This window comes from Schistocerca piceifrons, chromosome 10, assembly GCF_021461385.2.
Source record: "Schistocerca piceifrons isolate TAMUIC-IGC-003096 chromosome 10, iqSchPice1.1, whole genome shotgun sequence".
In the NCBI taxonomy this organism is placed as follows: Eukaryota; Metazoa; Arthropoda; class Insecta; order Orthoptera; family Acrididae; genus Schistocerca; species Schistocerca piceifrons.
In genome coordinates, this window is record NC_060147.1 from 11736164 (window position 1) to 11747951 (window position 11788).

General features: G+C 44.7%; 1 protein-coding gene across 1 annotated transcript in view; it reads left to right on the forward strand.

Annotated features, from left to right (window-relative positions):
- The window catches only part of LOC124718938 (venom allergen 5.02-like), a 52646-nt gene extending 41061 nt beyond the window's left edge, over positions 1-11585 (forward strand). The window contains exons 7-8 of the mRNA XM_047244603.1: positions 2557-2651; positions 10136-11585. Of these exons, the coding sequence (XP_047100559.1) occupies positions 2557-2651; positions 10136-10212 (172 nt within the window). The 3' untranslated portion in view covers positions 10213-11585. The remainder of the gene's footprint in view (positions 1-2556; positions 2652-10135) is intronic.
- Positions 11586-11788: the final 203 nt, after the last annotated feature.

Here is an 11788-nt window from a genome sequence, read left to right on the forward strand (position 1 = left end):
TGATAAATATTCGTATTTTGTGTTGCAAATCACTCACCTACGTTGAAGTTTTTCACGTGTATCTTACATGATATTAACTAATTTCTCTTAACAGATAAACATACAATATGGTGGCTTTTATTTAGCTTTTTTTTAGAGGAACAATTCCTCCACATCAATTTTCGTACAACTTAAACGATTTAAGAAGAGCACGCCGGAAAACTTCTCATGAGGCACGACCAAATGACAATTATTATCGTAGCTCAGCCAATTTGTACGAAATCTTTGTAAATTATACACACAAATCTTCCACGTGAATCGATCTAACATGTTAGTAAAAACCTTATGAAAATAGCTACAGAAGTACCTGAGATTATCGTTCGCATACAGACACAAAAGCGTGGCGGGGTACTTTAATTTATGATACGTACACACATTAGCAAATTTCTATTTTTTAGTAATGCTTTTCTTCCCACTCCCAGTCTTCATTTTACATTCACTCTGTTTCGGCCAACACCTCTCACTTTCCTGCCCAAATAGCTAAATTCGCCTACTCCTTTTTGCGTCTCATTTCCTAATATAATTCCGCCAGTATCTCCCCATGTAATTCGACTGCACTGCATTTCCGATGTTTCACTTCAGTTAATGATCATCTTGTACCACCGTTCCAAGACGTTATCCTTTCCGTTCAACTCCCGTCCTTGCTCCTTTGTCGTTTCTGAGAGGATTGCTATGTCACTGGCAAGCATCAAAGGTTTTATTTTTTCTTCCTGAACTTCAAATTCCGTCTCCAAATTTATTCTTACTTTCCTTCACAGCTTGCTCACTGTGCAGACTAGATAACATCGAGGATAGATGACTCACTACGTTCTCGTCTACTGCTTCACTTTCATGTCCTTTGCCTTTTAATAACCGCAGTCTTGCTTCTGTATTATACTACTGCAGCTTATCCCCAAAATTCTTAAAGGAGCCTACTTCAGTTTTCGCGCTTGCTGTACCGTCAACAACAAACACAAAAGTTTAAAAAGTAATGTTTTGTATTTACTATTCTTGGTGCTTCCGTGACCCTGATGCTTTACAGGCTGCTACATGAACTGAAGAGACTGGTGCAAGTACGTGCTAACGCATAAGAGTGTGTTTTGAGTTTTTCAATGGTGAAATTGAACGACAAGAACGTAAATACAACGGCACAAAACAAAGACGAGAGCCGCTTCTCGAAAAAACTTGTTACTAGCAAGAGGTTCATTGGAAAACACAATACGCAAAGTGATAAAATTAACTCCTAACTATTTAAAAAACAGTCGTAGGTCGCAGAATGTTCTTTATTAACTTACGAACGATGCGTTCTGCCCGGACAGCTGGTTACCTGAAATACGACGACTGTCCAGTAAGTAAATTCCTATCGGTCGCGAAATGGTAAACACAGTGAAGTCCAGAAACGTTTTATTTGCAACACTTAGGTACACCTTCCACCTTCTTCTCTACATTGTTGCCGCTCCAACTTCGAGTTTTTTTCGTAGTGTTGTGTCAACTTTCCAATATCCTCGTCATAGAAAGCAGCCGCCTGTGCTTTCGGCCAGTTATCTGCACTGGTCTGCAGCTCGATGCCTGTGGAAAAATTTTGTCTTCATAGCCAGCGCTTCTTGTGAGCAGAGATGAGACCCAGGGAGAGCCAATTACGGACTGTATTGTGGGTGATCAAACACTTCCCAGTGCTGCAGGAGCGTCTTCATTGCCCCTGCAGTGTGCGGCCGAGAATTGGCATGAGGAATTAACTGCTCGACAGTTGTGGTATGTGGGCTGCATGACACAGGCGAAATCTCTAACCAGGCCGTCATACTTGGCGGGAGACGCTATTCCCTGCGCATCTTTACATGCTCACTGTTCACTCAGAACTGAAAAGAGCGACGCGACACGATCGACGGGCATACTAGAGACACTGCCCAACACGTCTGTGAAAAGCTTTGCCGGATTTTCCCAGTGGTTTCCATTTCGCGACCGATCAGAACTTACTTTCAGGGCAACCCTCGTATATGGGGACAATGCCATTACAATAAATCCGGTGTGGTCCTTCCCTGTACTACTATAAAAGCAAATTGAGCTTAAAAAGCAGTAAACACGAACAACAGTCATGCAATGCGTGGCCGCTCTATCCGTCACAGAAAATTGCAGCTCTAGCAAGTTAAATAACGGTCAATGGTGCGTACATGTGCCAAGCTACAATGGTGTCCGACCATGTCTTCTGGGTGCTCTTCTCTTCATGTCGGGTATGTAACTTCATTCAATATGATATTTTGAGGTAACCCATGAACCAAACAATTTTTTTTCTCTTTTTTCCAAAACTTAATTGTCTGTGTGAATTAACAATTCTTGCAGATGCTTCATTAAATAACTGGATATGCCAACTACCGTTTCTCATCACATTCAATCATTTACGAAATTTGTCGTAGGTCTGTGTGCGTGTATGGGGGGGGGGGGGGGGGGGGGGGGGTGGGGGTGTTTGTTTTCAGACATGTTACTGTTGAGGTGAGCTGTGTTCAGCGTTGTATTATGTTGTGTATGTTGTTGCTGTTGCAGAGGTAACGTTGTTGGAGCAGCCCCTTACGAGAAGGGCAGCCCATCCTGTTCGTCCCAGGGCATCTCCCCGTCCAAGCGCTACCCTGGACTCTGTGGTAAGTTTCTCTCTTTCAAGTGCTCCTATCACATATGGAAGGAACTAACATTTATGTGTGTTTTCTCCTCCCTATTAGTTTTCTTCACGTATCGTCCTTCTACCTCCCCCTTCCTCTCTCTCTATCTCTCTCTCTCTCGATCTCTCTCTCTCTCTCTCTCATATATATATACACACATATATATACATATATATATATATATATATATATATATATATATATATATATATATATATATATATAACTCTCTCTTTCTGTGGTTATCCATTTTTTATCTACCTATCTATCCATCCATCCATCCCTGCACCGCTTATATATATATATATATATATATCACTCTCTCTTTCTGTGGTTATCTATTTTTTATCTACCTATCTATCCATCCATCCATCCCTGCACCGCTTTCTTCCACTTCTTTCTAAATCTGCTCGACGAAAGATGCCATTTGTCTCGTAAGAACCTTCCTAAACACTTCAATGACAGTCTTTCGGGGTACAAAACAGGGAAGATTCAGGTTTAACGTCACTTCGACTTCGAGGTCTTCACAAAAGGCAGCGTAAGATCATTGAGGCAACAGCAGGCAAGTCAACTGCCCGTGTCGTTAAAAAACAATCAACTATTAAACGATCTAGAGAAACAGCACAAAACGTATATCTGGATGGTCAGACAGGGATCTCAGCTGTCCATTCCAGTGGGCTGAATAGCAAGTGTGGAACTACGAACGTTATTCATTTTCCCATATACATTGTGCTTGAGCTCTGCTGGGAACACTCTTAGTGATGTGTCTGAATGTTTACAGAGGAATGGTAGCCCATTCTTCGTCAAGAGCCGGAGTGAAATCAACATTCTACTTCACCCCGTATGCGTTCCATTGGGCTCAGGTTGAGCTCCGGTCAGGCTAATGCATTTCAGAAATGTTATTGTCCAAGAAACATTCCCTCAAAGATGCTGCTCTGTGACAGGATACATTGTCATCCTGATATAAACAAGCGTCGTCTCCGAACATTCCCCCCACTGTATGCAGAACACAATTCTGTAAAATGTGTTGGGATTCTTTCGCATTTAGGGTTTTCTTAACCGCAATAACAGGAGCATACCCTAACCACGAGGAACGCTCCCATTAATTCATGCTTCACTGTTCGCGTTGGCGTTCTCCAGGTATTCGCTAAACTCAAAGCTTCCCATCGGTTTGCCAAAAAGTTATACCGTAACTCATTCCACGAAATCACTCGTTTCCATTCATCCAGTGTTCAGTGGCGTCGATGTTTACACCACCTCACGTGTCGCTCAACGCCGACTGAAAAAACGTGTGGCTAATGAAGAGCTGCTCAACCACTGGACTCCATTAACCCCCTACGCACTGTTATCGTGCCAGCTGGACTGCTGGAAGTATTTCACTAATTTCAAGCGATTTTTCACCACCATCCTCCGCGCTGCTAGGCGGTCCCTGTGTGACGTCTGCCGGGTCTGTGTAGCTGTGGAGCTTCCTACACGTTCCCTCTCACTGACATCACCAACAGTTTTTTGCAGCTTTAGAAGGGTTTGAGTGACCAGTCCACATTCGACTTAACTACCTAACTGAGTTCTCCTGACCGACCCATTCTACATCTACATCTACATTTATACTCCGCAAGCCACCCAACGGTGTGTGGCGGAGGGCACTTTACGTGCCACTGTCATTACCTTCCGCCGGCCGTTGTGGGCGTGTGGTTCTAGGCGCTTCAGTCTGGAACCGCAGGACCGCTACGATCGCAGGTTCGAATCCTGCCTCGGACATGGATGTGTGTGATGTCCTTACGTTAGTTAGGTTTAATTAGTTCTAAGTTCAAGGCGACTGATGACCTCAGAAGTCGCATAGTGCTCAGAGCCATTTGAACCATTTCATTACATTCCTTTCCTGTTCCAGTCTCGTATGGTTCGCTGGAAGAACGACTGTCGGAAAGACTCTGTGCGCGCTCTAATCTCTCTAATTTTACATTCGTGATCTCCTCGGGAGGTATAAGTAGGCGGAAGCAATATATTCGATACCTCATCCAGAAACGCACCCTCTCAAAACCTGGCGAGCAAGCTACACCGCGATGCAGATCGCCTCTCTTGCAGAGTCTGCCACTCGAGTTTGCTAAACATCTCCGTAACGCTATCACGCTTACCAAATAACCCTGTGACGAAACGCGCCGCTCTTCTTTGGATCTTCTCTATCTCCTCCGTCAAACCGATCTGGTACGGATCCCACACTGATGAGCAATACTCAAGTATAGGTCGAACGAGTGTTTTGTAAGTCACCTCCTTTGTTGATGGACTACATTTTCTAAGGACTCTCCTAATGAATCTCAACCTTGTACCCGCCTTACCAACAATTAATTTTATACGATCATTCCACTTCAAATCGTTCCGCACGCATACTCCCAGATATTTTACAGAAGTAACTGCTACCAGTGTTTGTTCCTCTATCATATAATCATACAATAAAGGATCCTTCTTTCTATGTATTCGCAATACATTATATTTGTCTATGTTAGGGGTCAGTTGCCACTTCCTGCACCAAGTGCCTATCCGCTGCAGGTCTTCCTGCATTTCGCTACAATTTTCTAATGCTGCAACTTCTCTGTACACTACAGCATCATCCGCGAAAAGCCGCATGGAACTTCCGACACTATCTACTAGGTCATTTATATATATTGTGAAAAGCAATGGTCCCATAACACTCCCCTGTGGCACGCCAGAGGTTACTTTAACGTCTGTAGACATCTCTCCTTTGATAACAACATGCTGTGTTCTGTTTGCCAAAAACTCTTCAATCCAGCCACACAGCTGGTCTCATATTCCGTAGGCTCTTACTTTGTTTATCAGGCGACAGTGCGGAACTGTACCGCACGCCTTCCGGAAGTCAAGGAAAATAGCATCTACCTGGGAGCCTGTATCTAATATTTTCTGGGTCTCATGAACAAATAAAGCGAGTTGGGTCTCACATGATTGCTGTTTCCAGAATCTATGTTGATTCCTACAGAGTAGATTCTGGGTTTCCAGAAGTGACATGATACTCGAGCAAAAAACATGCTCTAAAATTCTACAACAGATCGACGTTAGAGATATAGGTCTATAGTTTTGCGCATTTGCTCGACGACCCTTCTTGAAGACTGGGACTATCTGTGCTCTTTTCCAATCATTTGGAACCTTCCGTTCCTCTAGAGACTTGCGGTACACGGCTGTTAGAAGGGGGCCAAGCTCTTTCGCGTACTCTGTGTAGAATCGAGCTGGTATCCCGTCAGGTCCAGTGGACTTTCCTCTGTTGAGTGATTCCAGTTGCTTTTCTATTCCTTGGACACTTATTTCGATGTTAGCCATTTTTTCGTTTGTGCGAGAATTTAGAGAAGGAACTGCAGTGCGGTCTTCCTCTGTGAAACAGCTTTGGAAAAAGGTGTTTAGTATTTCAGCTTTACGCGTGTCACTCACTCCAACTGCACACGCCCCACACCATTACAGAGCTTCCACCAGCTTGAACTGTCCCCTGCTGACATGCAGGGTCCACGGATTTATGAGGTTGTCTCTGTATTGGTACGCGTCCATCCACTCGATTTAATTTGGAACGAGAGTCATCTCACCAGGCAATATGTTTCCAGTCATCAACATTCCAGTGTCGGTGTTGACGGGCCCAGACGAGGCGTAAAGCTTTGTCGTGCATTCATCAAGTGTACACGAGAGGGCGTTCGACTCCGACAGCCCATATCGATGATGTCCTTGAATGGTTCTTACGCTCACACTTGTTCATGGCCGAACATTGAAATCTGCAGCACTTTGCGAAAGGGTTACACTTGTGTCACGTTGAACCATTCTCTTCAGTCGTTGTTGGTCCCGTTCTTGCAGGATCTTTTTCTCGCCGCAGCAATGCCGGAGATTTGATGTTTTACCGCATTCCTGATATTTACAGTACACTCGTGAAAATCCCCAGTTCATCGGTACCTCGGAGATGCTGTGTCCCATCGCTCGTGCGCAGACTATAACGCCGCGTTCAGACTCACTTAAATCTTGATAACCTGCTGCAGTAACTGATCTAACAACTGCGTCAGACACTTGTTGTCTTATATAGGCATTGCCGACCGCAGCGGCGTATTCTGCCTGTTTACATATCTCTCTGTATTTCAATACGCATGCCTGACCCAGTTTCTTTGGAGCTTTAGTGTATGACAGCTACTAAAGCTGGACCTAAAACGCTGCCCTATGGCACTCATAGGCGTGTACACGTTCGAAGTTCCCAAGCGACCAAAGCGAGACACTGCGTCCGATAGGTAAGGCCAGAGCCAGGGCCAGGAGTGGGGCCGGGCAACGCTCATTGGTCGGCAGAGCACGCCTCGGCGACGCTTGGAAATTACTCGGGGCGGACTGCCGGGGAAATTAGGCCCCTCGCAATTTCCTCCGCCGTCAGCCTCTGGCAGGTGCGCCGAGTGGCCCGGCGGAGTAAGGAGCACCCGGAACAGGACAGCCACTCTCATCGCAGACGTGTCCCTCCCCGAAACAGATACGACATTTCGCGAGGTACCATAAAATAACAACTCGATGTACGTCAAAAAATTTCACTCCTTTTTACGGTAACTGCCGTCTCGGTGAGAGGAGGTGAGGCCTACTGTTCGAATTGACGGTATCATGATTCTAGTGCTAAAAATAAAGTGCTAATACACGTCTGAGTCACATTAATGTGAACATCAGCTTCGTTTTTCGTCAGCGTACACTACTGGCCATTAAAATTGCTTAACCACGAAGATGACGTGCTACAGACGCGAAATTTAACCGACAGGAATAAGATGCTGTGCTATGGAAATGATTAGATTTTCAGAGCATTCACACAAGGCTGGCGCCGGTGGCGACACCTACAACGTGCTGACACGAGGAAAGTTTCCAACCGATTTCTCATACACAAACAGCAGTTGATCGGAGTTGCTCTGGTGAAACGCTGTTGTGATGCCTCGTGTAAGGAGGAGAAATGCGTACCATCACGTTTCCGACTTTGATAAAGATCGGGTTGTAGCCTATCTCGATTGCAGTTTATCGTATCGCGACATTGCTGCTCGCGTTAGTCGAGATCCAATGACTGTTAGCAGAATATGGAATCGGTGGGTTCAGGAGGGTAATACGGAACGCCATGCTGGATCCCAACGGGATGGTATCACTAGCAGTCGAGATGACAGGCATCTTATCCGCACGGCTGTAACGGATCGTGCAGCCACGTCTCGATCCCTGAGTCAACAGATGGGGACGTTTGCAAGACAACAACCATATGCACGAACAGTTCGACGACGTTTGCAGCAGCATGGACTATCAGCTCGGAGACCGTGGCTGCGGTTACCCTTGGCGATGCATCACATACAGGAGCACTTGCGATGGTGTACTCGACGACAAACCTGGGTGCACGAATGGCAAAACGTCATTTTTCCGGATGAATCCAGGTTCTGTTTACAGCATCACGATGGTCGCATCCGTGTTTGGCAACATCGCGGTGAACGCACATTACAAGCGTGTATTCGTCATCGCCATACTGGCATATCACCCGGCGTGATGGAATGGGGTGCCATTGGTTACACGTCTCGGTCACCTCTTGTTCGCATTGACGGCACTTTGAACAGTGGACGTTACATTTCAGATGTGTTACGACCCGTGGCTCTACCCTACATTCGATCTCTGCGAAACCCTACATTTCAGTAGGATAATGCACGACTTCATGTTGCAGGTCATGTACGGCCCTCTCTGGATACAGAAAATGTTCGTCTGCTGCCCTGGCCAGCACATTCTCCAGATCTCTCACCAATTGAAAACGTCTCGTCAATGGTGGCGGAACAACTGGTTCGTCACAATACGCCATTCACTACTCTTGATGAACTGTGGTATCGTGTTGAAGCTGCATGGGCAACTGTACCTGTACACGCCATCCAAGCTCTGTTTGACTCAATGCCCAGGCGTATCAAGGCCGTTATTACGGCCAGAGGTGGTTGTTCTGGATACTGACTTCTCAGGATCTATGCACCCAAATTGCGTGAAAATGTAATCACATGTCAGTTCTAGTATAATATATTTGTTCAATGAATACCCGTTTACCATCTGCATTTCTTCTTGGTGTAGAAATTGTAATGGCAAGTATTGTATAATAACCATGTACAGGCAACAGTTGGCAGAACTACCACTGGAAGGTATATAGAGCGAGTCGGGGGGACGCGCAAAACAGTGCAGTCGTTGCCGTAACGTAAACACGGAGCGATTTATCCGTCGTACAAAAGCGGATCGAGGGTGCAAACATTTCTGGCATGGTTAAGTTTGTAAATAGTTGGTGTGCCGTCGTAGTTAAAGTACACCCTGCTTGGAAAAATGGCACTATCCAAAACTGGAGCGAAGGCAACTGTGGTCCACCGCAGGCACAGATAAAAGGCATGACTGAAGGCTGCGGAGAAGCGTATGGGCGAACAGACGTCCAGCTGTTGAGCAACCGGCAGCCCAGATGAACCGAGGGGCTACCCACAGTATCTGCTCAACGAATGTTCACCAAACGTTGCAGTAGGTGGCTGGTTCGTGCATCCATGCTGACTCCCGTTCATCCCCGATGAAGAGTGGAATTTGCACTCTAGTACAGCCTGTGGACGTCCACCGAGTGCCCACAGATGGCCTTTTCGAATGAATCGCGTTTTATCCTCCACTTGGCGTGAAACGTCTGAAAACAAACTTACGAAAAATATCTTTTTCGACGTTTATTATCCGACTGTATGTTCGTCCATCTGTTAAGAACTCTTTTTTTTTCGGGATCGGGTAGAAGTATCAAGTTCAAATTTATGTTACATAATGAAACCTATAGACCCTTGGCGGCGTATTAAATCTAAGCTTCTACGTCAGTGCCATGAAAAGATACGACCATTTATATCATATATTTTGATGCTCGCAAACTCACTCATCAGAAATTAAAGGGTGTTTCCATTTCGTCTACAGCAATAAAATTTGGCAAGCACCACGGTTTCCCGGGACAAGTAAAGAAAAAAATTGTCGATTGTAATTATATCACACGAAAAAGATATTTCTTTTGCCATTTATTACCCGATTTCAGAATTAAAATTAAAATAGACTCGAAAGTCTTGGAATTCCCGGGGCCAACATCTTCTCAGTGTCAATATGAGGCAAAAATCGTCGATATTCTCGATTCGTGGGACGGATGAGCTGTCTGTATACAGAATTTAAGTTTGTACGGAATACTCGGAGTGCGAGACCTTCTCAAACCTGACCAGTTTTTTTAAACAACTTGTGTGACACCAGTAGTGCTTTATCCTGATGAAAACTTCCATAAGGTTTTCAGTCCAGCACACATTTAACTTCTGCATAAGCTATGAAAACTTGTTAGTGGCATGGGTCTAGTACAGCCTATTTGAGACGTCCGCACATGACGTCCATTCTAGTGGTAATTGACATGACTGGGCAGTGTTGCCAACCTGGTCTCTCCGTGTCTGTTGCAGAGGTGCGCGGCTACTCGCAGCTGGGGTCGCAGTGCAGCTACACGACCTTCGGCGGCTTCTCCGCCTTCTGGGGATGAACACGCCGACGTCGACGGCGCACGCTCTTCGCTGGTCACCGGTTCGACACTCTACGGCCTAGCCAGCTGACACCGCCTGTCCACAGCAGAGCTGGAGTGGGCTGCGAGGAACTGGAGATTTTCCAGCAACTTCTCCATACGGAAGCGACGCTGAGTCACTATGGGGAGGAGAAATTCACCTCCCACGCCGTCCCACCGCAGTCTCTAAACGCTTTCCTCAAGGCACGCCGCCTCTGTTCTCAGAAGAAATTCTGCTCTTTGTTCGCAGTAAACGTTCTGCTTCTACTGCCTTTGTACAAAAGCGACATTGTGTGAAAAAAAACAACCAGAATTGTGGATCAAATCGCGCTACATCACCAGGAGCACTTACCTCACGTCATCATTCCATTACTTCACGCCATTAGCTACGCAATTTCTTCCTCTGCTCCTACTTAAACATTAAGAACTACTATACCTAAACTCAGTCTTAAACCGCCCTTATCATAGCCCTATCAATAAACATCATATTCTAAAATTGTCAGGCATGGTTTTCCTCGTACTTTTCTTTAGGAGATTACTCATCACTTCTATCATCTTTAGAGAAGTCTGTAGCTAGTACCAACACTTCTTGTTGCCAACCATCAGCTGAGGAAAACAACCACGACAGACGTATAATACAAATACTATTGTCTCTCTTTGATAATAGGGTGCACGTCACGCCATTCACGAGTGCTCTCTATATCTCCAGTATACGGCAACTATGTTTGGACTTGTCATTTTCTTTTACAGTCATACAATTCGAATTACAGGAGACTCATTTCACACCAGTTATGTACAAAAAGACAATAAGCTGTCACGCCTTAGAATCAAAAAATAACCTGCATAATGTTAGTTACTCGATCATGTCACCCCGTACCCCCTTTTAGCAGGTCTTTCATTTTGATCTTCTTAATGTTGTTTTCACCAGAATATTCAGAAACCTTTCCTTGTCGGCATTAAATAAACAATGCCGATCAGGAGACGAACTGTTACTCAAAACGTAACGTTGTGTGCTTCAAAAGTCTTCGCCATTGTTCACCTCCCATTGCATCTTTCGTCGAAAGCATATCATTTCAGAGCTTAAGAACTCTGGAAAGTACACGCCGTGTCTTATTTTTCCGTCCCATATTGGGATCTGATATTAAAGTATATATCTCTATGCTTCATGTGTCAATGCTACGAGTACATGAAATAAAATATTCTACTCTTGTAACCTGAAATATGTCACGCTTAGCGATATTCTAAATAAATACCAAAATATTTATGTACGTACTTACATAGTTACAAAACATATATGGTTTTGGTTGTGCGCTTATTTAAGGTCTTGTATTAACTGTGATCATTTGATAATTTTGTGAAACATAATAAATGATGATTAAAATATTAAAGTGTCCTCACTTTTCACTATTTTCCATTGTATAACTATCCTATTTAAGTCTCCAATTGACAATGCAGACTTGGCGATCTGCCTAGTCATTATTGGCAATTAGCAACTTGTTTGGAGCCCCCATGAAGGTAAATCCACAAATATACGTATTTCGTGGCTATCAAATTCATC